The following is a 26535-nucleotide window of genomic DNA, read 5'->3' on the forward strand; positions in this document are numbered from 1 at the left end:
AATGACTTGATTTTCTTCCTTGTCAGCTTTTTCTCACTGTCCAGCTCTTGCATCTGTCTATAGTGATTGGGAATACACTGGCTTGGACTGTCCTCATTTTAGGGTTCAAAGTTATCTCGTTACACTTTATGATCTTATCCAATTCTATCATAGCTGTCCTTCCCAATCCTAGTCTGGCTGTATAGTGTATCTTCTTTTGTGATCCATTAGAGTTCTCAGAATTTCAGGAGAGACCTTTCTCTGTGTCTCATCACCTTCTTGGGCTTCTTTAGTGGGAACAAGGGAGAAGGGTGTTGTTGGTGGCTGATCCTAGCCTATGGAACGATCTCCTTAGGGAGGCTAGGATGGCCTCGATCTTTCTCAAAGCATTCTTATGCTGTTACGCTTTTAAAGGTTGAGCAGGATGGGGTTTTAATGCTGTACTGTGGTTTGTACATAGTATTTCATTGCTCTTTAATGTTTCAACATTATAAATTGTTTAGTATCTTTTAAGTAACATTTTTATTTGTACTTGTTGATGTTTTTATATAGCTTTTAATCTGTATTGTTTTAAACATGTAATAAATTATATTGAGTCCCATCATCAGGAAGAATGTAGAAGATATATGTATAAAATAAAAATTAAAAAATAAAATAATGTGTCGAAACGTTTGGGAAAACATTCAGATTAGTCTGTTTTGTCTAATTCTAAACAAGGTAAGATAAGTTGAGCATTTAAAACTTTTAGTATTAATGCTGCATCTAGGCAAAGAGAATAAGAGGAAAACAGCAGAGTTTTTCACCATTTCAGAAATTCAGGGGATGACACCTTGTTTCTGTATTTGTCTGAGGTATATATGTCACTGGATAATTATAACTGTGGGTGTATATTTCAGAGATAAACTACGTTCCCCAGGTGAGTGAGAAACTGCAAGCCTGGTGTTCAACTCAGTTCAGTCTTAACAATGGTTTTAAACAGAATAAAGCATAGAACTTTGTTGAGTGGTCAGACATTGTCAAATAAGCAGTTTTATTATATCCACAGAAAACTATGGACACCGTCCGCAAAAGCCTTAGACTTTATTATACTGTTTACAAGGAACATAGAATATACAAATTATTAAAAAAAACAGTCATAATCTAGACAGTTCCAGAATCTAATCAAAATTCCTGTACAATGCACTATTTATACGGAGGAAACACACACATAGTCATTGTCACTTTGACTGTAATTGTGACTGAAGGCTACTTATAAGATGGAATTCTCTCTCCTAAATAATCATTGTTTGCTTCTTTTTTCTAATGTCTTCTGTAATTGTAAAGATATAGAAACAGGCTTGGTGTCACCTGGCGTGGAAACGCATGGTGTCACCCCCTTCATTGACCTCCTCTCATACCACACCATACAGAAATCTTAGTAATATTTTTTGTATTAATTTACTTTTGTATTAATTTACTTATAAATTGTAATTCCCATATATCGCTGAATGCAATAGTAATAGTTGTGACATAAACAGTTAGCAAAATTAAATGTATACCTTTAAATTACGATATCAAACATATGGAATAAAGGTGTTTACATATACTGTTTATACGGTTCAATATAAATAGTATACAAATTATTATATCATACACATGGAATAAATGTGTTTACATATACATAATTTCATGTGGTTAAAGTGAAAATTTGGTAAAATGTGATGTTTTTAAAGAAAGTTTGTAAATTTTTAATTTGTTTAAAAAAATATTTTAAAAAACCTCTGAGATCTCTCCTTTCTTTTCCCGCTGAGCCTCACCCCACTCACCCCATCTCTTCAGCATTTTAAAGTGACACAGGCAAATGCTACAGCTCATTTTTGCCAAAAATGCAGATATTTTTGGAGCAGTGGTGTCTCACACACACCTGGTGTGGACCACACCTCCTGGCACCCCCCCCCCCCCCCGTGACGCTGTATAGAAGCTGTATTTGTGAGATGTGATCAATTCTGTGTGGCCCTTCCAGGGCTTTTTGCCTTCGCTTTATGAAAAATTGGAGCCAGTTATCACTTCTTTCAGATTCCTTCCATTTTTCTCTTCATCTTTCATTCTTGTGGACAAATCTGTTTTCCATTCTTTACTTCCTACGGTGCCTGATCTGCTTCATCTTCCATCCACAAGCTCATGCTTTGTCTTCCTCACTTTTCTTGATTCATCTTTTTGCCCAGAGCAAATCAACCAGTTGATACTAAGGTAACTGCAAATACTTAGCCTGGTAGTGGACTTGAATAGTCTGAAATGTAACTTCCAGATGAGAACCAAACTGTAGGTCCTTGACTTTCTCCCTAAACAAGCAGCAAGCCTCATCTGGTCTTACATTAAAAACAAGTTATAAACAATGAACTGTACAAGTCTTCATTTCTTTACCTTTACCAAATTTTACTTTCACATTCAGTGTATAAGCATCTATGAAGATAATATCATCTAATGCTGTTTGGAATGGTTGTGTATCTTTCTTTCATAGATAATAAATAATAATAAAACTTTAATTTATATCCCGCTTTTTGTTACCACAATCAAAGCGGCATACAACCTTTAAAAAATACTATACAATCCCCCCCTTAAAAAGGATTAAACAATTCTATCCATTAACATTATAAATGATAAAATCTAAAAACAATAATACTATAATAAAATAAGAGTTGGCAGAGTCTTCACTTATATCTGTGGGGGGAGCGTTACATGGCCGGGTTCTATTCTGGGAAGGCCTGCCAGGAGAGATCCAGCTTGACAGCTTTCTTGAAGCTCTCTAGGTTGGCAGTTTGAGGGATAGATACATTCAGTACTGACTTACAACATATGTATATCATGCTTTTCATCTTAATGTGTTCTGAGCATTTTAGAAAGGCAGCTCTAAATACAGTACAGTATAGATTATGCTAGTGAACTACAGTATATATTTTATATAGGAGAATTTGGCTAGGATGCTGTGACAACCTGTCCCTTTTGTACATTGAAAATCTGGGGAGGTGGAAAAATTGATGTTACCCTGATTGAGACCCTGCCCCCCCCCCCGATTTTTGTTTGTTTGTTTGTTTTTGTATATTCGATCTGTTTCATTTCAAAATTGTGGTTATTAACTAGCTTTTGTTTTATTTGTAGGTTGGATTTGGAGATTGTAACGACAACATTGGCTGATAAAGATACCATTACAAGATACTCCTTGGGTTCTGTTAACGGTTTATAGTGAGCTACAAAATGATTACTTCAGAGCTACCAGTGTTACAGTGAGTAATAATTGTGTGTATATGTATTAATTATGTATGTGATCAGTGTAGCAAATTATTTGGGGGGCAAGACTACTCTTTTGGATAAGAGAATGGGTTGTATGTTAGCTCCAGCAGTCGATTGAAATAATTGGGCTTAAGTTAATTGTTAATACTTGAAATAACACGTTTCTCTATATATACCTGCATGACCATGGACATTTGCTAAATGTTAAAAATTGGACTCTTCACCCACGTTTTTGGGGTCAGTGGCAACATGGTTGTACCTCTCATGTACAGATTTCTAGTTTATACAACAGACCCTTGTTATCCGCTGGGGTTTGGTTCCAGGATATGCCGTGGATAACAAAATCTGTGGATGTTCAAATCCCATTAAATATAATGGCATAGCACAATTGTGTCCCTTATATAAAATGGAAAATCAAGGTTTGCTATCTGGAATTTATACTTTTTCTGAATATTTTCAAACTGTGGGTGCTTGAATCCGTGGATAAAAAATTCCCGTGTTTTGCTTAAATTCAGCTTTAAAAAAGATGGTACAAGTGATTCTGGCGTATTTTTCATTTTTCATTTTTTTATTTTAAGGCTTCATCTGATGAATATTAAAGTATGCATTTTCATGCTAGTCTTTGCAATGGAAGTATAATTTGGAAGCTGTTGAAAGTGTATGAATTCCAAAGTGAAGAAGCTACATTACACCAAGATGTATTCCAAACTATTTGGAATTTTTTGAACACAAATTGGAACTGGATTAAAATTAGACTTCAGGGACAAAACATTGACTAAAATTTTATGATATATTAATCTCAGTCAGGCAGTTTGTTATTTTAAAGTTATTATCTACTGTGTGTATATGTGCCTTCAAGTCATCTTTTGACTTACAGTGACCCCATGAATTTCATAGGGTTTTCTTAGACAAGGAATACTCAGAGGTGGTTTTGTTAGTTCCTTCCTCTAAAATACAACCTGGCAGTTTCCCATCCAAGTGCTAACCAGAGCTGACCCTGCTTAGTTTCCAAAACCGAACAGGTTTTGTGGTAGTGGACAGAGCATGACTACTTACTGAATAAAAGCTAGGTGTAGTTCAAGTTGTAACACCTAATTATAGTTTTACTTATAACTAAGTGTGAAACATTTGAGTACCACTCTCATTTATAATAAACTTGAAGTGTTCATGTGCTGTATCACTGTTGATACTGTTTCTTGCCATAATCCTTCAATACAAATAGGATATGGGCCAAAATACATAAAAGATTGTCAGTCAGAGAAAGCCTGGTAGCATAAGAATGTTTTTAATCTGCCACCAAAAGGACAGCAGGGATGGGACCAACTTGTCCTCTCTAGGGAGGGAGTTCCACAACCTGGGAGAAGCCACTGAGAAGGCCCTTTCCCTTGTTTCCAGCAAACAAGCGTGAGAGAGTGGTGGGACAGAGGGAAGGGCCTTTCCTGATGATCTCAGTGTTCTAATGGGTTTGTAAAGGATGGTGCGGTTCTTCAAATAACCTGGACCCAAGCTGTACATAAAGTCAACCTAGCCAATGAAAAAATCAAAATAGTTAAAAGAGTTCACATACCTTGGATCAAATACTGATCAGGATGGATACTGCAGTCAAGAAATTAGATGAAGATTAGGATTGGGAAGGCAGCTATGAAAGAACTAGACAAGATCCTAAAATGTAAAGATTTTCAACTGAACACTAAAGTTAGAATTGTCCAAGCCATTGTATTCCCCATCACAATATATGGATGTGAGAGCTGGAAAGTAAAGAAAGTGGATTGAGAAGAAATGTTCATTTGAGATGTGGTTCTGGAAAAGAATGTTGATACCATGGACAGCTAAAAAGACAAACAAATGGGTTCTTGAGCAGATAAATCCAAAAATTTCCCTGGAAGCCAAGATGATCAAATTAAGGCTGTCACACTTTGGCCACATTATGAGAAAGCATGACTCAGTAGAAAAGACAGGAATGCTAATAAATGTGGAGGGCAGTAGAAAGAAAGGGAAACCACACATTAGATGGCTAGACTCAGTTAGGGAGATTATGGGCATGAATCTACAAGACTTAAGCAGAGCAGTGAAGGATGGAGATATTTTATCCACAGCGTCTCCATTAGCTCAGGGATGATTCGAGGGCAGTTAACAAGAACAACAACCTACAGAGACAAAGTCACTTCTTCTTTGTGGTCTCTGCGAAGCACACAAATGGATTATTCTGTGCCTGCACACTATTTCCGTATCCTACTGGAATCATTAGAGAAGACTTTTTGGCATAGCTCCGCCCACCCTCTATATAGGCAGGATGTCTTCCCGCCCTTTCTCAGTTCCTTTTGTCCGCCGTGTGAGCAGTTTAGGAACCTCGCTTAGAATCTCTCCTTCCTTTTTGTATTGTATTCACTTGGCTATTACCCGCCTCGATCCTCAAAGCGGAAGAGGTGGGATATAAATATTATTATTATTATTATTATTATTATTATTATTATTATTATTATTATTCCATAGCTTTTGCTTTCATTTCCTGCATTTGCTCTGACTTCGTTTGACCTTGACTACTCTTTAGATTGTGATTTGGACTTGGTTTTGGACTCTGATTAACGGTAACACTTTCTCTCTCTTCATCCCTTGGCTTTGGCCTAAAGATGTCTGTGCACTCTTTTAAGAAGTGCTGTGAATGTGGGACAAATATCTCAGCATTTGACGGACACTCCTTGTGCCTCCTCTGCCTGGGCGAGGGCCACGTACCTTCTTCCTGCCCTCGCTGCATGGCCTTCACACCGCAGGCCAGAAAGAATAGGGAGATGCGTCTGAGATCCATGCTGTATGCACAAATTTTGAAGCCTCCCTCCACCTCTGCCAAGGCTGCCGCCGCCAAGGGCAAGCTCTCATCTCTGGCCTCAGGGGTCCCTGCAAAGGCTACTGCTGCGTGTATAGCTGCCTACCAACAGCAGCTTTGAGAGAAAGCTTTCCTTGTATGAAGTCCTCCCTGAGGACAAGAGACGGACAGCCATGGCCATCCATGCAGAAGCTCATGCACTGGCCTCGCACCAGATCTCAGTGGCCCGATACTTGGCTGACTGTGTCTCCTGACAACTCTTGGGCACCCTGGCCCTCCAACGCCACGCCTGGCTAAGGTCTTCGGACCTAACGCCTCAAGCCAAACAGGCCATCAAAGATCTCCCCTTCAACGCTACGGGACTTTCATAAGGAGACGGAGGAGAAGCTAGACTTCAAGAACAAAATGAAGAACACAGCCCATAAATATGGTATGTCTTCTTCCTCGACTTCTTACCCTCCTTTCTCTCAACGCCGTTCGGGATGGCAAAAACCCCTCTACCAGTCTTCAGACTACCAAAAACAGCGCTTCCCTCCCCAACAACAAGGGAAATGCCAACAAAAACAGAAATACAAGCAACACTTCCATAAGAAGGATACAGAACAAGGCAAGAGCTGCTTCTGAAGCTTCCCAGCGCACTTCATCCTGTCATCTCCTTTTGGGGATTGCCTGGCCCACTTCCACCACTCTTGGGCCTCCATAACATCCGACTCCTGGGTGCTTTCCATCGTCTGTAGGGGTTATGCCTTGGAGCTGCAATCCTCTCCCCCAAGGGGTATTATTCTCACCACTCCCCCCTCAGATGCCCTTCTCGACGAAGTGCACTCCTTGCTTCAAAAAGGGGCCATCGAGTCTCTCCCTCCGTCCCAGACCCAACATTGCCTCTTCTCTCGATATGTCATTGTTTTGAAAGCCACAGGCGGCCTCCGTACCATCCTGGACTTGTGTTTTCTCAAGTCTTTCATTGCCTATAAGCATTTTCGTATGGTAACCTTGGCCTCCTTCTTGCCTCTCCTGCAGGAGTCAGACTGGTTTGCCACCTTGGATTTTCGGGATGCTTATTTCCACATCAGCATCTGAGAGGACCACCGGGACCTTCTCACCTTCTCTGTCAGCCCCGACTGTTTTCGGTACCGAATACTGCCCTTTGGACTTTCCACTGCACCGAGAGTTTTAACAAAGTGCATGGCGGTTGTAGCTGCATACCTCCACCAACAAAACATCGGCTTTCCTTACCTCGACGACTGGTTCTTCATGGCCCCGGCCAGGCAGATGCTCCTCTCCCATTTTGAGTTGGCACTCTTTCTCCTTCACCACTTGGGGCTCATGATCAACAGGGAAAAGTCCACCCTCTGCCCAAACCAGCGGGTGCGCTTCATAGGAGCCACTGTAGATTCCACGACCTGCAGAGCATACCTTCCTCACTACAGGTTCCTCAACCTCAGGTCTGCAATTCATCGCTGCCTTGCCTTCCGGCGCATCACTGCACAAACAGCTCAGGTCGCCCTCGGCCATATGGCATCCACAACATATGTCACGTCATGGGTCCGTCTCCGCATGTGTCCCTTCCAGTAATGGCAACTCTCAGTCTTCAACCCTGCCTTCGACAATCCATGGAAGTGGATCACCATACCAAGGCCAGTGGCCCACTCTCTCCACTGGTGGTTTAACCCACACAATGTTTTGGTGGGCATCCCCTTTGTACCGCCACAACCTCAGACCTCACTGACCACCGATGCCTCAAACACGTGCTGGGGAGCCCATTTCGACGACCTCTTTGTTCACGGCAGATGGTCTCCCAAAGAACACCAACTCCACATCAACACGCTTGAGATGCTAGCGGTACAGAAGGCACTGAAGGCCTTCGAACTCTCCCTGCGAAACCAGGTCGTCGTCCTCCTCATGGACAACACGACTGTAATGTATTACAGTTGGCCCTTCTTATACATGGATTTTTTATACATGGATTCAAGCATACACGGTTTGAAAATGTTAAAAAAAAGTATAAATTTCAAATATCAAACATTGATTTTCCATTTTTTATAAGGGACACCATTTTGCTTTGTCTTTACATTTAATGGGACTTGAGCATACACGGATTTTGTTATACACGGGGTATCTTGGAACCAAACCCCAGCGTATAACAAGAGTCCACTGTACATCAACAAACAGGGTGGTACCAGGTCGGCCACCCTTCTCGGCATCACCCTTCAAATTTGGAACTGGTTCATCTTGCAAGCCATACATCTCCCCGGAGAGGAGAACGAGCTTGCAGACAAGCTGAGCAGGGTTCCAGACTCTTGTCACGAGTGGCAACTGAACCCTCAGGTTGCCCTCCATCTCTTTTCTCTGTGGGGGACTCCCAACGTCAACCTTTTTACCTCTCATCTTGGCACTCACTGCAACCACTTCTGCTCCGGGATCCCTTCACTTCGGTTCCGAAGGGGTGCCTTCCTCTTCCAGTGGTCCGGCAAAAAGTTCTATGCCTTCCCCCCATTTCCTCTAATCACCAGAGTCATAGCACAGCTGCCCACCGACAGATTGGACGTGATCCTGATCACCCCTTGGTGGCCGAGGCAGCCACGGCTTGCCCCCCTACTCCATTTCTCTCTAACAACCAATTCTGGCCTCTGCCATTCCGTCCCAACCTCCTGACCCTTCACGACGGTCGGGTTCACCACCCTGACGTGGACGCTCCGTCTTGTGGCGTGGAGGATTTGGCCCTGACCCAGCTCTCAGTACCGTTCCAAAAAATCATCCTGGCTTCCCGAAAGCCTTCACTCAGTGCTCCTGCGCCCTTAAATTGGCTAAATTTTTTACTTTCCTGTCCTCAATGGGACTCACCTCTTCGGAAGTCAATGTCTCCGTTGTTTTGGACTTTCTCCATCACCTTTCAGCATCTGGACTCTCCATTTCGTCCTTAAAATGCTACCTTTTGGCTGTCTGTGCCCACTACCAATTTTCTGGCCGTCCATCCTTCTTCACTGACCCACTCGTAAAGAAATTTTTCAGAGGCTTTGCCAACCTAAGACTGCCAGCAGTGATCCCGATCCCAGCTTGGGACCTCCGGCTCGTCTTAGCTCACTTGATACCTCACCCTTTGAACCTTTGGCTTCCTGTGATCTCAGGCTCCTCACCTGGAAGACAGCCTTCTTGGTAGCCATCACCTCAGCACTCCAGGCCAGTGAACTCTGTGCCCTCCGTATACACTCTCCGCACTTGAAATTTTTTAAGGATCGCGGCGCGGCTTGCAGCAGCTGGGAGGAGTGACAGAGAGAGGCCATAAAGCCCTGGAACAGCGCCCATTCCCCCTTGGCGGCGTGGCTCGCAGCGGCTGGGAGGAGCGACGGAGAGAGGCCATAAAGCCCCGGAACAACGCCCGTTCCCCCTTGGCGGTGCGACTTGCAGTGGCTGAGAGGAGTGGCAGAGAGAGGCCATAACATCATAGACCTCCCCATATTACATCAGTCTCCTTGCAGCGAAAGGAGACTGTGGAGCAAGCGAACGGTGACAGAGAGGAGATACCTCGACATCACCAATCCATCCTCGGCAGATACCTATAAGTCTCTGAAGCCATACATGCTGAAGAAGCTATAGGTTTCTTCATCTCACTATAGAAGGTGAGGTAGTTTGTGGGGACTTGTCAAGAGTCTCAAATGTCTCTCTTAAACAAACTCTGCCTTGAGAGACAGATATTGGAGGAGAGGGAATTGGAGACCGCAGAGTAGCTTGCAAGCAACTTGTATCTTTTTATTTCTTTACATCCATAGAAGACAGAGGATCAGGAAAGGGACACATATTTCATTCCAAAAATGAGAATAGTAACACTGGCAGAGTGAGCAGAATTAGAAGTATCCAGGAGGAAAGATAGCCTAATTTTGTATATTCACATACTTACGCTCTGTGTTTTTCTTTTTCTTTTCTTTTTTTTTTTACCTACAGCTTCATTGGGGTAACATCGTAAATGTAAAGAAAAGGAGAGAAAACTTTATTTTAGTAGCTGACATTTAAGAATACCTCCTTTCATCCCCACCCATTATAAAGTCTACATTAGGAAAATTGATTGACAAATTGGGGTATAAAAATTAGAATTAAAAATAAATGGCTTCAGGCATAAGGACAAGGTACCAAACACAAGCGCAAGGTCAATTTCAAAGCTCTTACAGTACAAGAAGAGGATCAACAGAAAACATAAATAAACAGGAGGACATTAATGTAACAGAACTTCAGGAATTAAGGGAATTTAAAAAAGCGTTTAAAAAAGAGATAAGAAAGGAATTAAAGTATACAAGTGAGGAAATAAGATCGGATATGAGAAGAGAGATAGAAGGACTAGCAAATAAAATAGATAAAATAACAGAGGAATTCACGGACTTAAGAACTGAAGTTGAGCAACTGACAGATAAAACAAAAGAGCTAGAGAGGAAAACAGAGACTATTGCAAAAGAACAAAATAAAGACAATTAAAATGCTTTAATACAGAAAATGAGATACAGGGGAAAATGTATTAAACTCCGAGGGGTTCCTGAAGTGGAAAAGGAACAGCTACCTGAATGTATAATACCTGACATGGCTACATTTTTAGACATCGCAGAAGAAATACTTAGATTCACAAACTGAAAAGGCAAGAAACAAACTCTGTCAACAGTGTTACGATACGAAACTAGTAATAGATAATAAAGAAGTTGAAGTATATAAAAATCTGCCAGAACAAATCCTTAGAAAAAGACAGGGTTATAAATCCCTTACAGAAGCTTTAATAAAAAATGAAATAAGGTTCGGATGGGAGAGGATTGAAGGAGTGTCATTTATATTTAAACAAAAAAGATTCAAGATCTGTACTGTAGATAAAGCTAGAGAGTTTTTCAGAAAGGTACTAGACAAAAGAAAAAGACCACAAGAGGAACAGATAAAGAAAAAGAATACAAAAGATTCAGAAGAGGACCCAAAGCAAAAGAGGAAAGAGAACAGAGGCTCAAAAGAAGGGGGGGAGGAATTGAGAGATAATACAGAGGAGGAAGACAAGACATAAACATGGGATTCAAAATTGGCTCATTAAATGTCAGAGGTTTAAACAAGCCACATAAAAGGAGGTTAGTATTACATTATCTGGAAAAAAATTGTTGTAATATTTGATGTGTACAAGAAACTAAAATATGGGACAATGAAATAAAATATTTGTGAAATCCCTGACTTGGACATGTATTATATTCATCCGATAAAAATAAAAGAAGAAGAAGGGTTGCAATATATGTAAATAGAAAATATATATGTAAATAGAAAATATGAAGTTAAGGAAATATGTAAGGATGATGAGGGGAGATTTGTAGCAATACAGCTAGAAGTACAAAACCAAAAAATAGATGTGATGTGGTTTGTGTATATGCACCACTTGAGAAAAAAGATGCTTTCTTTAAGAAATTAAATTATGACTTAGAAAAAAACAAATGGAGACAGAGTAATTATAGTGGGAGACTTCAATGGGGTACTCAAGCCAAGGAGAGATAGAAGATCAAGGAAAAAAATTAAGGCTAGCCAAGGGAAACTCCCCGGTAGTTGTTTCGAGATGATAGAAGAACATAAATTAACAGATGTATGGACACATTTATATAAAGAAAAGGATGGATATACATATTTCGCAGAGACACATCAAACAGTCTCCAGAATAGATATGTTCTTAGCAACAAATAAATTATTACCACTGATTAAAAAAATGGAAATATCACCTAGAACACTATCAGACCATAATATGATAGAAGTTGAGATAGACATAGGTTCTAGGAAGACTGAGTGGATTTGGAGACTGAATGAAGACTTAATAACAGATGAAAAATATGTCGATATTTTGAAAAATGAAATTAAACTATTCCTAAAAGAAAATACTACACCTGAGATACAACACAAAACAGTCTGGGATACCTGTAAACCAGTTGTTAGAGGATTACTGATAAAAAGAGTGGTGGAAAAGAAAAAAGAAAGGAAGACAAAAGAAATAGATATTAAGCAAGAATTAAAAAATTTGGAAGAGAAAATAAACAAAAACCCTACACTAGCCAAGAGAATGGGGGTAGTAAGTGAATTATGTGGAAATGTATGCTTACCTAAACCTACACTGAAACTCTTCCCACTTTAAAGCTACATATTAACTACACTCAATTCATATTTAGCTTTGGTGTGGTTTAACAGAATTGAGAGGATATAAATTGTTGTAGAATTACCTCCTTGGGTCTTTGTTCTTAACATACTGTATTCTTGATTTATCTGTAATTAGAATTTTAAGGGATGAAGTGTTTATGCAGTAACTGTGAATATAGGAAAAGATATTTAGTTTGATACAAATAAGCATATAGCAAATTGTTTTTTCAGTATTTTTAAAGTTAAAACTGTTATTGGAGAGATTGGATTTCAATACCTCTGAACAGAAAATGTGCAGTAGACTCTAAAAAAAATTGTGGAGCAGTGAACTTCAAATCCCCAAACTGGATATACAAAGACCTGGTATCATTGTTCATAGTAATTTTATTCTGGAATGGTATTTTTAAAAATATTTATTTATTTAACTTTTTCTTTTTGGTACTGCCAGCTATTCCTAGCTACCTGCAAATATATATATATAATGAGGAGAGTTCAGCCCAAAATGAACACATGCCACTCCTAAAAGCTTTTAGAGGCAGCATATTTAGTTTTTGATACCTCCTCCCCAAACAAACTGCCAAAGTCCTGCAGTCTGCCATTGAACTCAGATATTAGAAACAGGAAGTGAGTTGCAGTCGCAGTTTGTCACCAGTGTGGTGGGTGAAGTATAACCCATCTGCCTGCATGTCTACCTACCCTTGGTCTAGATCATGTCCCATACCATCAGATACTATCTCAGTTATCACAGTTTTATGAGATATTTAGCCTTCTCTGTCAGAGAGCTCTGGTCCCACAACATACTATAAATTCCAGAATTCCATAGCATTGAGCCCTTGCAGCTAAAGTGGTGTCAAACTGGATTACTTCTGCAGTGCAGATGCAGCCAGTATCTCAGTGGGTCCAACCTCTGCATGTGAAAGTTATTTTTGAAACTATCAAACATATTAGCATTATACTGATAATGCATCTTACTATTTTTCTACATGTTTAATATAATCAGAAGGACAAGCCAGTAGGTTTAACTTAATTTAAGCCGTGTCTTCTATTTATTAATTAACATCTGAGGTCATTCATATTTCACTTACATGTTGATACATTCCTCTTCAGGTGTCTCATGTTTTCTAGAATTTTATGTATTTTCCAAAGTGTCAAATGTCAGAAAACTATTTTCTAGTTTTTATTCTCAAGTTGAAACTATATGAAAGTGCTCTTTTTCTAAAGCAGGGGTGAGGCAAGGGTAACCCTGGAGCCACAACCTGCAACCTGTCCTCTTGATCCAATTCCTACTCGTCTTCTAATCTCTATAGCTGCCTCCTTTCTGCCCTCGCTTCTCCATATCTTCAATCTCTCTCTCTATACAGGCTCCTTCCCGTCGGACTTCAAACATGCTCTCATTTCCCCAATTCTGAAAAAACCTTCTCTTGACCCCTCCTCTTTGTCTAGCTATCGCCCGATTTCTCTTCTCCCCTTTCTTTCTAAGGTTTTGGAACGGGTTGTTTATTCGCGCTGTCTTAAGTTTCTTGAAACCAACTCCATCCTTGATCCCTTTCAGTCTGGTTTCCGCCCAAGGCATTCCACAGAGACAGCACTCACTAAGATCTCGAATGACCTTTTACAGGCCAAGGCTAATGGCCTTTACTCTGTTCTCATCCTTCTCGATTTGTCTGCAGCCTTCGACACTGTTGATCACTGTCTCCTAATTGACATACTCTCTGACCTTGGGTTCTCAGACTCTGTTCTCGACTGGTTTAGATCTTACTTGTCTGGCAGATCTTTTGCAGTGGTTGCAGGGGGTCAGACTTCTTCTCCTGTTCCCTTATCTGTTGGAGTTCCCCAGGGCTCTGTTCTGAGTACCCTTCTGTTTTCTCTCTACACATTTCCTTAGGTAAACTCATTAGCTCTTTTGGTTTCTCCTACCATCTGTATGCCGATGACACCCAGCTGTATCTTTCCACCCCTAACCTTTCTCCAAGGCTTGAACAGCAAGTCTCTGTCAGGGATGATGGGAGTTGTGGCTCTTCACCTCTGGCCTGGAACTCACCACCTGGTTGTGCACCGCTCTGACCAGTTTTGGCCAGTGGTTATAGCTTAGCAGAGTTACAGAGAACAGGCTGAAGACCCTGACAAATTCTCCAAGCCTTCTCACTCTTGCTTCCACAGAGGTCTTCACCCTTCTTCAGGATCCAGCTGGTTCTTGTAGCTTCACCCAAGACACCAGACAACTCAGTAGTCTTAAATAAAAGATCTACTTTATTCTACTATATACAGCTCCAAACTATCCAACACAACAATACTCTACTCCTCACTCTATCCACTACACAATCCACTCTATCCACAAAATACATTGGGATCTATAGTCATTATTATAGTCAATGCATGGTACCACCCACTGTTGTCTGTTTCCACCCAGTAGGCGTGTACACCATTCCCATTGGCTCTCTTGGTTCATCCTACAATTAATGATTTCATCATCTCAGCCTTGACCACTTAACAATTGTCAGGTGTGTCCTATTATCCACTTTATATTTCTTGTCCTTGGCATTCAGGACTTGTTAATTGTATTACCATTTACACCTGTGTGGTTCTCAATTGGCTTCTGCTGAGTCACCCTGACTCTCACATACATGTTTTATTTCATTTACTGTATATCCCATGTTGCTTTTTCCTTGACAGTCTCGTCTTGTCTAACAGCTGTCTCGCAGTGGATGCGCCATCGGCGTCTGAAGCTCAACATGTCCAAGACGGAGCTTCTTGTCTTTCCTCCTAAGCCCACCCTTCAACACTCCTTTTCTGTCTCTGTGGACAACATTTCTATTCAACCAGTCCAGCAAGCCCGCAGTCTTGGTTTTATCTTTGACTCTTCTCTGTCGTGTATCCCTCAGATCCAGACCACAGCCAAGGCTTGTAGATTCTTTTTGTACAATATTGCCAAAATCCGACCATTTCTCTCTGCCTCTACTGCCAAGATCCTGGTCCATGCCCTAGTGATCTCACAACTTGATTACTGTAACGTCCTCCTGGCTGGGCTTCCTCTTTCTCACCTCCGTCCTTTAATCTCTGTCCAGCATTCAGCTGCACGCATTATCACTTCCACCCACCGCTCTGACCACATCTCTCCTGTGTTGGCATCCCTTCACTGGCTCCCCCTCCCTTTCCGCATTCAGTATAAGCTCCTGCTGTCGACATTCAAAGCCCTCCATGGACTGGCCCCTCCTTACTTACCAGACCTTCTTTCTCCTCACCTTCCCACTCGGGCCCTCCGTTCTGGTAGTCAAGGTCTGCTGTCTCAGCCCAGGATTTCCTCTGCCCCATCCCGGATTCGCCCCTTTTCACTTGCTACCCCTCACTCCTGGAACCTTCTTCCCCCACAAGCAAGAGCCATCACTTCTTTAACCAGCTTCAAAACAGAGTTGAAAACCTTCCTGTTCAGAGAAGCCTTCCCAGGCATTGCATAATTGTCGCTTACTATCTGATGTTCTTTTGTTGCCTGTTTATCGAACCATTTCCTGTATTGCTATGTATTGTATATGTATTATCCTACTTGAGAGTATGTATTTTCCCTGGATGAAGATTAACCTTCCATTTTGAAGCCAAGCCCTCCCTCCAGTCCATCTGCCTTGGTCCAGGCCTCGGAGGTAGAGAGGAACTGCTGGACCTCTTACCCTTTCCCGCCACCACTCCCTTCTCCTTCTGTGTCATGTCTTTTTCGATTGTAAGCCTGAGGGCAGGGAACCGTCTAACTAAAAAGATTGCATGTACAGCGCTGTGTAAATTTACAGCGCTTCATAAATAAAGGTTAATAATAATAATAATAATAATAACAACAACAACAACAACAACATATGGCCTGCAAAGCTCTGTTTGCAGCCTCGGACTTCCCTGGACCACTCTTTCTGCAGGGGAAGAGGGAATTGTCTCTTATGGAAAGCTCCCCCTCAGCACTGTTTAATAGGGAAAAGCATTCCAAAATAAAGGTGGCACAATTGGTGGGTATGAGAGAGAGGGGTTTCTCAATGGCTGTCCCTAGACTCTGGAACTCCCTCCTCAGGGAGGGCAGAATAGCCCCCTCCTTGTTGTCTTTTGGTCAGCAAACTAAAACCTTCGTATTCAGACAGGATTTGAACACATACAGTTTTTAAAGAACCGGTTTGGGGTGCTGCATTGTTTTGACTGAACTGTTTTAAAGAGCTTTAATGTTTTCAAATGAATTTTATTCTTTTAATTTGGGAGTGAATTGTTCTAATACTGTAAATAGTTTAATTCTTTTTTAAAGTTTTTCTATGTTTTTAATTATATTGTTTTTTTAAATTGTGAGCCGCATTGAGTTCCAAGTTTGGAGGAAAAGAAGGCTGTGAATACTAATAAATAACAAACAAGCAAACAAACAAATATTAGCGTGTCCAACTGGTCACCAGATTATTTTAAACCAGGGGTTCCCAACCTTTTTGATTCGTGGAGCCCTTATTTCTATGGCAGAGCCCCTAAGAGGCCCCTATTACAAGTTAATGGTGTTTAGGAGTATATACAAGAATATATTATTATTCTTTGATTTCATTCAATTTTTATTTCTTTCATTTTCATGGAATGGGTGTGGAACATCTGTAAAGTGCAAATGGAACTGTAAGGGGCTCCTTGGAGCACAGGTTGGGAACGCCTGCTTTAAACACTTATGTATGACTGCATGAGACAGATTTCCTTGACTAATAATGTGCAGTCTTTAGAAACCTTTGAAACACTGCTGAATTCTTCATAAGGTCTATCCGTACTCTATAGTTGTATCAATTTGATACCTCTTTAACTGTTACAGCTCCATTCTACGGAATCTTGGGACTTAAAATTCAGCAAGATATTTAGAATTTTTTCAGTCAAGAGTGTGAATTTGATCAGGTTACTTTGAAAACTGTCATTCAGGGGAGTGCACTACAGTACATTAGAACTTTGTAGCACAGGGTGCTAAGTGCTTCACTAAATTACAGATCACAGGATTCATTAGGATGGTGTCCCAGTTGTTAAAAGTGCTGCTAAACTAAAACAACTGCATTGCAGATACATCTGTGTAATCTTTGGGCATCAGACATATGAGTTGTGCAGAACCCATATCTCTAATGTTCCCTCCCATGCCATTTTTACCCTTTTATTGATGAAAACACAAGGGACATTCTGTGTTGCTGATTTCATGAAGTTTTGTTTTGTTTTTGCTGAGCAGCCATCTAATTTATTCCTTTGATCTTTTATCTTTTAAAATTAATTATATTTTTAAAAGAATTTTAGCATTATTTTGTGAATACTTGCAACATCAGAGAATATAGTTCAAAAGGCTCCATTTTGAAAACATGGATCCTTCAACTGTATTTCCCTAGTACACATATGTCCTCTGCCTATACTTACTCAGAAAACCTGGAAAGTAAATTCCTGCCCATTTTGTATTCTTCCTGACTTATATGTAACAGGATTGCCACTGTTGTTTCTCACAGTAGCTATTATGGAAGAAGACTATAAAAGTATTGGGCTCTTAGATCAAGATTTAGTCTCAGATGACTTGTCTATTGATGGCTTGCTCCAGGGATGTCATGCAGGAGGTGCCAACTGCAGCTGGTGACACCTCAGAGAGAGGTGAACACCTGGTGAAGTAGTTGCTCACCATCTGTCCCAAGCCGCACCTTTCCCATATGCCTGGCACACCAGAACAGTGGGTAGGAATGAAGGACGAGGCGCTGGAGGGGGTATTGCTGCCACCCAGCAGCCTCTTCCAGGTCTGGCAGAGCTACTGGCTGGGCGGGAAAGTGAGGCGATGGCAGTAGGGATATCCACGGACTCCTTTCATTCAAGGGAAGAGGAAGAATCTGTGGCCACCATTGCTGCTGCTGCCACCACTCCTGCCCCCATTTCTTGGCTTGAACAGCAGCCCTCCCAGACATGGAAGGGGCTGCTGGGCAGTGGCAGTACCCCACCCCTTACCAGCAGCCTTGCATTGTCTACTGGGATGTGTGTGTTTCGGGACATCAGGCCAGCGGTTGCATCCTCCTCTTCTGTGCCCCTACCTCCCCTCCTTCTGAAGGGCCATGGGGGATCCCTGGGAGCCCTGCTCCAGCCCCTGCCACCCCTATCTTTGCTCCATGGGGTGGAAGGAGACATGTAAGATCAGATCCCTCCATCTGCTGGCACTCACCAGAGCTGTGGGGTGGCTTCCTGTCTGGAAGAGACAACATGAATTACTACACTGGGTGACACCAACCCTATGATGTCACTGGTTTGGTTAACCTAATTGCTTGCCGCCTGGAGATTTAGTGTGAGCTCCATCACTATTCTACTGCTCTGCTATTCTACATGTCTCTGCTATTCTACTGTTGGTATAAAGTACAGTAATGATCAATATCCATGACTCTTACAGTTCATTGGTGCCAACATCTGATGAACAGGCTGACTTAACTGAACTTCCTTTGTTTAAAAAGAGTGAGGCTAAACGAGGACCTTAATTAGAGCTAATGAACAAAGAAAAGGGTTTAAAAGATTGGCATCTGGCACCAAAGAGGTTTCTATTGGGCTTCACACTATAGTACCAGCCTCTGTGTCACTGAAGTCAATCCACAACATCTCTGATACTACTTTGCTAGCTATCTCAGGACTGTGTCTTCTCACAGAGCATGGAAGTCAAAACAACATAGCAACAGAGATAGTGAGAACAACCTCTGCCTGAAGTCAAAGTGTTGGCGGAGTAGAAAGTCCTGACCTAGGGGGACAAATAATCTGTTAGGTAATAAGACACTGTACATCTGGATCAATATTAGCGAGTGATGGTTTGCTTGAAGGGTTTTTTCCCCCAGCCCACTCACATAGAAGGCAAAAATATCCTTCATGTTCTCCATTGTTTCACCAGGTTTTTTTCCACAGGGTAAAATGTCAGTCACCTTTTTGTCTGAGTTTAAATGTATTTTATTCATGGTTAATTGAGCACAGTTAAATACGCCCGTCAAAACTGAGTATACATCCAAACTGAGGAAAGGGTTGTGTATGTGCGTGCACATTCACACAATAGTCTAGATAGATTAAACATTGAACTGGCACTGAAGTGTCAGCACAATAGAACTTTGTTTTCTTTCTCTCGACTCTGCAACCTCCCATGCTGCTCAAAGGCATACTCCAGAGGGGACCGAGGCCATTGAAGTTTTTAGGTATAAAAAAGGCTGCAATGGGCAATGGAAATTGCATCTCTCCTGATTTTGCTGATTAAAGCAATAATAATACTACTACTGGTGATGATGATGATGATGATGATGATGATGATGATGATGATGAATGTGTTATTTTGTAAGACTTATGGTGTAGATGATGGGGAAGACACAGTGGGAATTACATAATAAGTTTAGGAAGCAACATAGTACAGTGGTACCTCGGGATACGAAATACCCAGGTTACGAAATTTTCGGGATACGAAAAAATCCCATAGGGAATTATTGTTTCGGGTTACGAATGTTTTTTCGGGTTACGAAAAAACTTTTGGTGCTTTTTTCGGCTTTTTCGCACGGAATCGCGGCTTTTCCCCATTAGCGCCTATGGCAATTCGGCTTACGAAGGCTTTTCGGGTTACGAAAGCGGCCGCGGAACGAATTAATTTCGTAACCCGAGGCACCACTGTAGCTAGAAATATGGTAGACAGGCAGTGCAATAGTAATCTGTTGATTCATATATTTCCTTTGTTTTAGGTGAACATACTGTGTTCCTGTAAAGCTATTTCATAAGACTGCTAAACCTAATAGGTTGCATTATTTTAGGACACACACATGCCCTGGTTTATTAATAGGAGGAGAATGTGATTTAAAAGTATTAGTGGTTTTGTTGCAGAAAGATTCTGTCAGCCCTTATGTCATAATCATGTAAGTTGATCAAGTTATCTGCTTCTTCTTCAGTTTCTCTGCTGCTCATCCACTTTCACTATAGACCATTGTATTTGCACGAGAGTTTGCACAAAAGAATAAGCAGAGTAGCCCCACGGCTTGTTTAAATAAAGTTTGCATTACTACTAAATGTTTACTTAGTGTTTTTATTTACACAATTTTGATTACTAATTATTTTTAACTGACATTTTCCTTTAGGGACTCTACAAATGAAACTACTGCACATTCAGATGCTGGTAGTGAGCTGGAAGAAACTGAACTGAAGGGGAAAAGAAAACGTGGTCGTCCTGGCAGGCCTCCAGTATGCCAATTATTTTTTCTTTGTATACATGTTGTTCCTTCTCATTGTCTTAATTTACACATGAAGAATTCTTTATCTCTTAACCAGTATGAAGACTTGTAATGTACACAGTACAGTTGGCATGCAAACGGTAGATGCTAACTTGTTACAGGGATTAATTATCCTTTTTTATTTCCATTTCTGAGAGTACTGCATGTTTCCTCACAGTACCACTGATCTAAGCAGTCTTACCACCATATAAATGTAAATATTTGGTAACATGAGCATGTTATCTGAAGTTTGAAAGAGTTAAAATAGTTTTCTTTTTTCTGATGAATCATTAGTGCTCAGACACTTCATTTGCTTAATTATTCTAATAAACCTGCTGTGGAAGACCTGATTTTTCAGCTACTGTGAAATACTAGGAAATTAGTATAGCGTTCTTGGAGTACTAATAAAATCAACTTTGCAGATAGTATGTTTTTCTCTCTTGCTAATTTCATTCTTGCTACTCTGTTATTTCTTCGTATTTCCTCAGTTGTCATTCCTGTTATCCTCTTAAATACTCTTTCTGCATAACTTTCTGGTAGTTTTTCCAATATGGGGCCTTTGTGTTAGTCAAATGGGGGAAAAGTTGAAAAATCTGTGCTATTGGTAGAAGAGAAACATACCCCAATGCTTCCTAGGCTCTGGAACACCCTTCCTGTGGAGACTAGGCAAGTTCCTTCCTGGTTGTCCTCCCAGCAAATGAAGACTTTTTATTATCATTATTATGATATACTTTTGGAATAGATTCTTTAGAAGGACAGGAATTTCAGTAGTGTGCTCTTTTGTTTTTATTTCTTGTCTTTTAGTGGATATATGTCTTAAATTGTTTTTAATTTAATTTAGCAAATTTATTTACCTTTTAACAGTAACATTTTAATGTTTTTACATATATGTAGTTTTTTCTGCATCTGCTTTAAATTTTGTAAATCACCTTGAACTTGAGAAAGGGCAGGATGTAAATGAGGCAAAGTTGTTGTTGTGGCGGTGGTGGTGGTGGTGGTGATGGTGATGATGATGATGATGATGGAACTATTGTTATGACAATGTTTGGGAGCAGGTTGAAGCAGGGCATGAGCCTGGGCTGTGAAAAAATTGATGCATTTTTTTTAAAGGCTGCTTATCTTCATGGAATATTTGACAAATATCCCCTTCGAGTCCAGCTTATCAGATCTGATAGGTGCAGCTCAGGAGTTCATGGTTTCCATGACCACCATGGGCCTGTCCCAGTTAGTCTCACATCCAACACATTGTGCTGGTAATATACTCGATGTGGTCTTTAGTCCAGATCAGGAATATCCGTGGGCAGAGGTAATTCAAACCTCCGCCCTGTCGTGGACAGACTATTTTCTGCTCAAGGTGGGACTTAGGGCCACTATCCAGACCTCCCCTTGGGGGTGGAGGACCCATTAGAATGGTCTGCCCTTGAAGGCTGATGGAACTCAAAAGGTTCCAGGAAGTCGTAGAAGATTTTATGGTTGGGAATGATAGCAATTCTGTCGACGCCTGGGTTGATACCTGGAATAACAATCTTACCAGGGCTATAAACAGTATCGCTCCTGAGCGTCCTTTCCAGCCTGCTTCAAATTAAAAAAAACATGGTACACAGAAGATCTTCATAAAATGAAGCGGACTGTGCAACAACTAGAGCGACGCTGGTGGAAACATCAACGCTTATCTGACAAGACACGCCATAGAGACCATTTAGATTCCTATGGAGCGGCAATAAATGCAGCAAAGGATTCTTTCTATGCTGCACGTATTGCATCTGCAGAGTCTCGTCCAGCAGAGCTGTTTAGGGTGGTTAAAGAGTTAACCCAGTTGCCTCCCACACTAAACTTACTATTGGAACCAACTAAAGCCTGCTCTGATGTTTTTAATGACTTTTTTGTGGACAAAATCTCTCAGAGAATGGCTGATCTGGATGTGGGCATGTGATGATTCCTTGAGAGCAAAGCCCTGTGCGTGGCTATTACTCTCAGGGGGATCCCTTTAAAAAAAAACCTTTCCCTTCTAGGATCACCTAGGTTTCCATTCTCGCTCCCTGTTGAGCAGAATGAGTCCCCTGGAGGTCCTATAGTCACGCTGCCACCACTCAGTGAATTATCAATGAACTATATTTCCCAAGCTCACACTGAGACTTGCTTGAGAGAGAGAGATCTAGTTTCCTTTCTTGCTAACCCACAGCAATCAGTAACTGAGTTAAGGTACGTGTACAGGAGCCAAAGAGATAGCAGATGCTTTTAAAAGAAAGAAGTTTATTTTAAAGAAATAGTATAGAATAGGAAGGTATCACTCATGCCAGGCCTCCTTGCCTTGCAGGTCAGAAAACACAGTTACAAAGATATTCATTTCAGGCAAGCTATTAGATAAACATAACAAAAACCTAGACGTGCTGACTAACACTGTTCCTGAGCTACTCACACAATGATGGGATTCGTAGTCCTTGTGGAGTTCTTGGAATCAGGGAGTTGGCTCCTTGCCAACTCTACCTGCATTCCAGAGCCGGCCCTCCGGCTGCTCAGAGGACAAACCTCTGGTTTCCCCAAACACAGCCAAGATGGAGAACAAAGGACACATGGTCCTACAGGGGTATTTAAAGCCCTCTCTTGGAATCTTTTTGAAACTGCCACTCTGGCACTGTTGATTGGCCAAGTGAGCTTTATGTCAGCTATGATGTAGCTGCTCATTAGCATGTGATGTCATCTCTCATTAGCATGTACCTCCTCCCAGATTAACCCTTTGTAGTTCAGGAGAAGTCCTCAGGTGACTGGGAACCCAGCCATCACAGGGCATTATAATAAAAACAGAAAGAGAGGTGTCCAGTGACTCTGTGGACTTTGTTAGACTGGATTATTTAGAGTTTGTAAATACCGATGAAGTCTATAAGATTCTTGTAAGTGTCAGGAAGACAACATGCCCCCTCGATCCTTGCCCATCCTGGTTGACCACCCAGGGAGGGGATGCAACAAAAGCACTATTATAATTTATAATAAATGCATCCCTCAGGGAGGGAAGATTTCCATCAAAATTAAAGCAAGCAGTTGTTAGACCACTTTTGAAAAAACTCTCCCTGGATCCTCTGGTGAGAAATAATTACAGTCCGGTCTCTCTTTTACCATTCTTGGGCAACGTGATCGAGAATTCCAGGCTGTCTTGGATGAATCTGATTATCTGGACCCATTTCAAACTGGCTTCAGATCAGGTATGGGGTTGAGACTGCCATGGTTGCCTTAGTTGATGATCTCCTTCTGGGCATCAACAGGGGAAGTGTGATCCTGTTGGCGCTCTTGAACATCTCAGCGGCCTTTGATACCATTGACCACGGTATCCTTCTGGAACTCCTGAGGGAATTGCAGGTTCTGCTTTGCGGTAGTTCCGTTCCTACCTCTCAGGCAGATTCCAGATGGTGATGCTGGGGGACAGCTGCTCCTCGAAAAGAGAGCTGACATCTGGTGTTCCTCAGGGCGCCATTCTGTCCCCCATGCCGTTTAACATTTACATGAAGCCACTGGGTGAGATCATCTGGAAACATGGGGCACGGTGTTATCAGTACGCTGATGACACCCAGATGGCACCTCTCCTCTGGATGCCTGTCTTAGGTCAGTAATGGGCTGGATGAGGGAAAACAAACTTAAGTTGAATCCAGAGAAAATGGAGGTACTTGTGATAGGTACCCTAGGTCCGGGGAAGGAGATTTGTCAACCAGTCCTGGATGGGGTTACACTCATCACTACAGCTGTCATCTCAAGTAGATGAGATGGCCAGGAGTGCTTGATACCAACTTTGGTTGATACGCCAACTGCGCCCCTACTTGGACCAAAAGGACCCTGAAACAGTGGTACACGCACTGATAATCTCATCTAGATTTCTGTAATGTGTTCTACTTGGGGCTACCCTTGTACCAGGTTCGGAAGCTTCAACTGATTCAAAATGCAGCAGCCAGATTGATCACTGGTAGTTCTAGGTTTGACCGCATAACACCAGTGTTAACATCTCTCCATTGGCTGCCAATTAGCTTCCAGGCGCAATACAAAGTGTTGGTTATTACCTTTAAAGCCCTACATGACTTGGGCTCAAGTTACTTGTGGGAACTCCTCTCCCTACATAATCCGCCCTGCACACTCAGAACATCAGGGAAGAATTTGTTGGAACACTGTAATACTCAATTAGCCACAACTTCCCACAGAGCATTTACTGCTGCGGCCCCTAAACTATGAAATACCCCGCCGGAGGAGATTCGTCTTATTACCACCTTAGATGCCTTTAAGATCCCCCCCCCATCATGATGGTGTATGATTTGATGTTTGGAGTTTTTAACACACTAATAGGGATGTATAATTCAGTATTAGTATTTTATTGATTACTTAAACTGTATTGTATTATTTTAATGTTGTAATCCCACTTCAATCCTTGGAAGAGGTGGGACATACAGCATAAGTTGTTGTTGTTGTTGTTGTTGTTGTTATTATTATTTTAAAATGTAATTTGATCCAAGGCAGTTCTTTGTGTTAGCATTGCTAATGGCTATTTCAAGGTTTATATTTTTGGCTGTTACATGTTAGACTTGTGGTAAGTAACAGCTAAAATGTTAATATTTGAACTATCTATGTGTCTCATTTCATCTTATATGCATGACACCCTTCTCACTTGTGGCCTGGATTTGCCCCAAAGGGTTTGCCAGTTGCTGATCGAAGGTTTCCTTGCTCCTCCTGCTGCTAGTTTATCCTTTAATGATACATAAGTTCCCTCTACATGCACAGCTGATCTAGTTTTGTTTTGTTGAAATTTCAGAGAATAGCAAAACTTATTAAGTTTTTGGCTTTTGGTTCACTACTGTAAGCAGTATCTTGGCACTGCATTAGTTAAAGATGGCATAGATTATCACTTCATTGATGGTTTATGACAGATGTCTGTGTGAGAATTCAAGACTTAAGACCTTAAATTGCTGCGCTCATTATGGAAGGAAAAGCAATTTCTATTAACGTCCGTATACATCCTTCAACCCATATTCATTCCATTCCATGAACTCTGTTCCAATATGGAAGGTGAAATATATTCAAAATATGAAGTCGAAGACTTTCACAGCCTGCATCCATAGTTTTCTGGGCCATGTGGCCATGTTCTGGAAGAATGTATTCCTGACAGTTAGCCTGTATTTATGGCTGGCGTCTTCAGAAAGTGATGGCATGGAAGTGTGTGGGGTATATATACTTGTATGATCCTTGATTGGGAGGAAGTGATTTACATGTTAATCTGTGTGTTGGTCTGTTGTTGAATGGCAAGGCCTCAGGGTGGGATGATATGTAGGAGAATATGTGTGTCTATTTGATTAACAATTAATTAGCAGTTAGTAAACCACCAAAAATCAAGACTCAGTACATGCAAATGAACACCACCCAGGATCAGGGGATTTCCCTGCAGACAATAAATTGCTAATTAAATAGACTAGACACACATATCCTCCAGTGCATTTGTCCCCGTTAGGGCAAATGCACTGAGGTCCTCCCTCCCTCTCTCCCTCCCTCCCTCCCTCCCTCTTCAAGGCTTCTGCCCTGGGCTTGGCTTTGGGGGCAGTTCAGAGATGGAGGCTGGAGCTGGTGCCAAGGCTTGTGTCTCGGAGGCCCCTACAGGCCCAACACCCGGGACAGAACATCCAAGCTCTGAGTCTCAAGCCTCGGGCCCGGCTCTGGCTCCCTCCAGCTGACGGGGCTCCAGCCTCTGCCTCAGAACTGCCCTGGAAGCCAAGCCTGGGGCAGAAGCCTCAGAGGGGGGGAGGGGAGAAAGGAACGAAGGAGAGTGGGGGGATGGAAGGAGGGAGGGAGGGAGGATTTCAGTCCAGTTGTCCCCAATGCGATGTGGCACGTTGGGGACAATGCAAGCTTGCCGTCTATGGATACTCAAACCCGCAGATGGCAAGTCCACAAACACCAAGGTCATACTGTATATAATTGGCTATACTTGGGATACCCTCCCCCATGTGGTGGATTTTTTTTACTTCATTTCTAATAATTGAGAAATTTAAAACAAGCAGTATGAAGGTTTTATACACATTTTGTACCAAATTTTCCTATTAAACATGGAAGTATATTTTCAGTTTTGGAATA

The 26535-nt window shown here is 41.5% G+C and overlaps 1 protein-coding gene across 2 annotated transcripts in view; it reads left to right on the forward strand.

Annotated features, from left to right (window-relative positions):
- Window positions 1–26535, forward strand: part of STAG1 (stromal antigen 1) — a 172493-nt gene that overhangs the window by 51665 nt on the left and 94293 nt on the right. For both annotated transcript variants that reach the window (XM_042457728.1, XM_042457729.1), the window contains exons 2-3: window positions 3118–3242; window positions 20302–20404. In XM_042457728.1, the coding sequence (XP_042313662.1) occupies window positions 3214–3242; window positions 20302–20404 (132 nt within the window). In that variant the 5' untranslated portion in view covers window positions 3118–3213. The remainder of the gene's footprint in view (window positions 1–3117; window positions 3243–20301; window positions 20405–26535) is intronic.

This window comes from Sceloporus undulatus, chromosome 3, assembly GCF_019175285.1.
Source record: "Sceloporus undulatus isolate JIND9_A2432 ecotype Alabama chromosome 3, SceUnd_v1.1, whole genome shotgun sequence".
NCBI lineage: Eukaryota > Metazoa > Chordata > Lepidosauria > Squamata > Phrynosomatidae > Sceloporus > Sceloporus undulatus.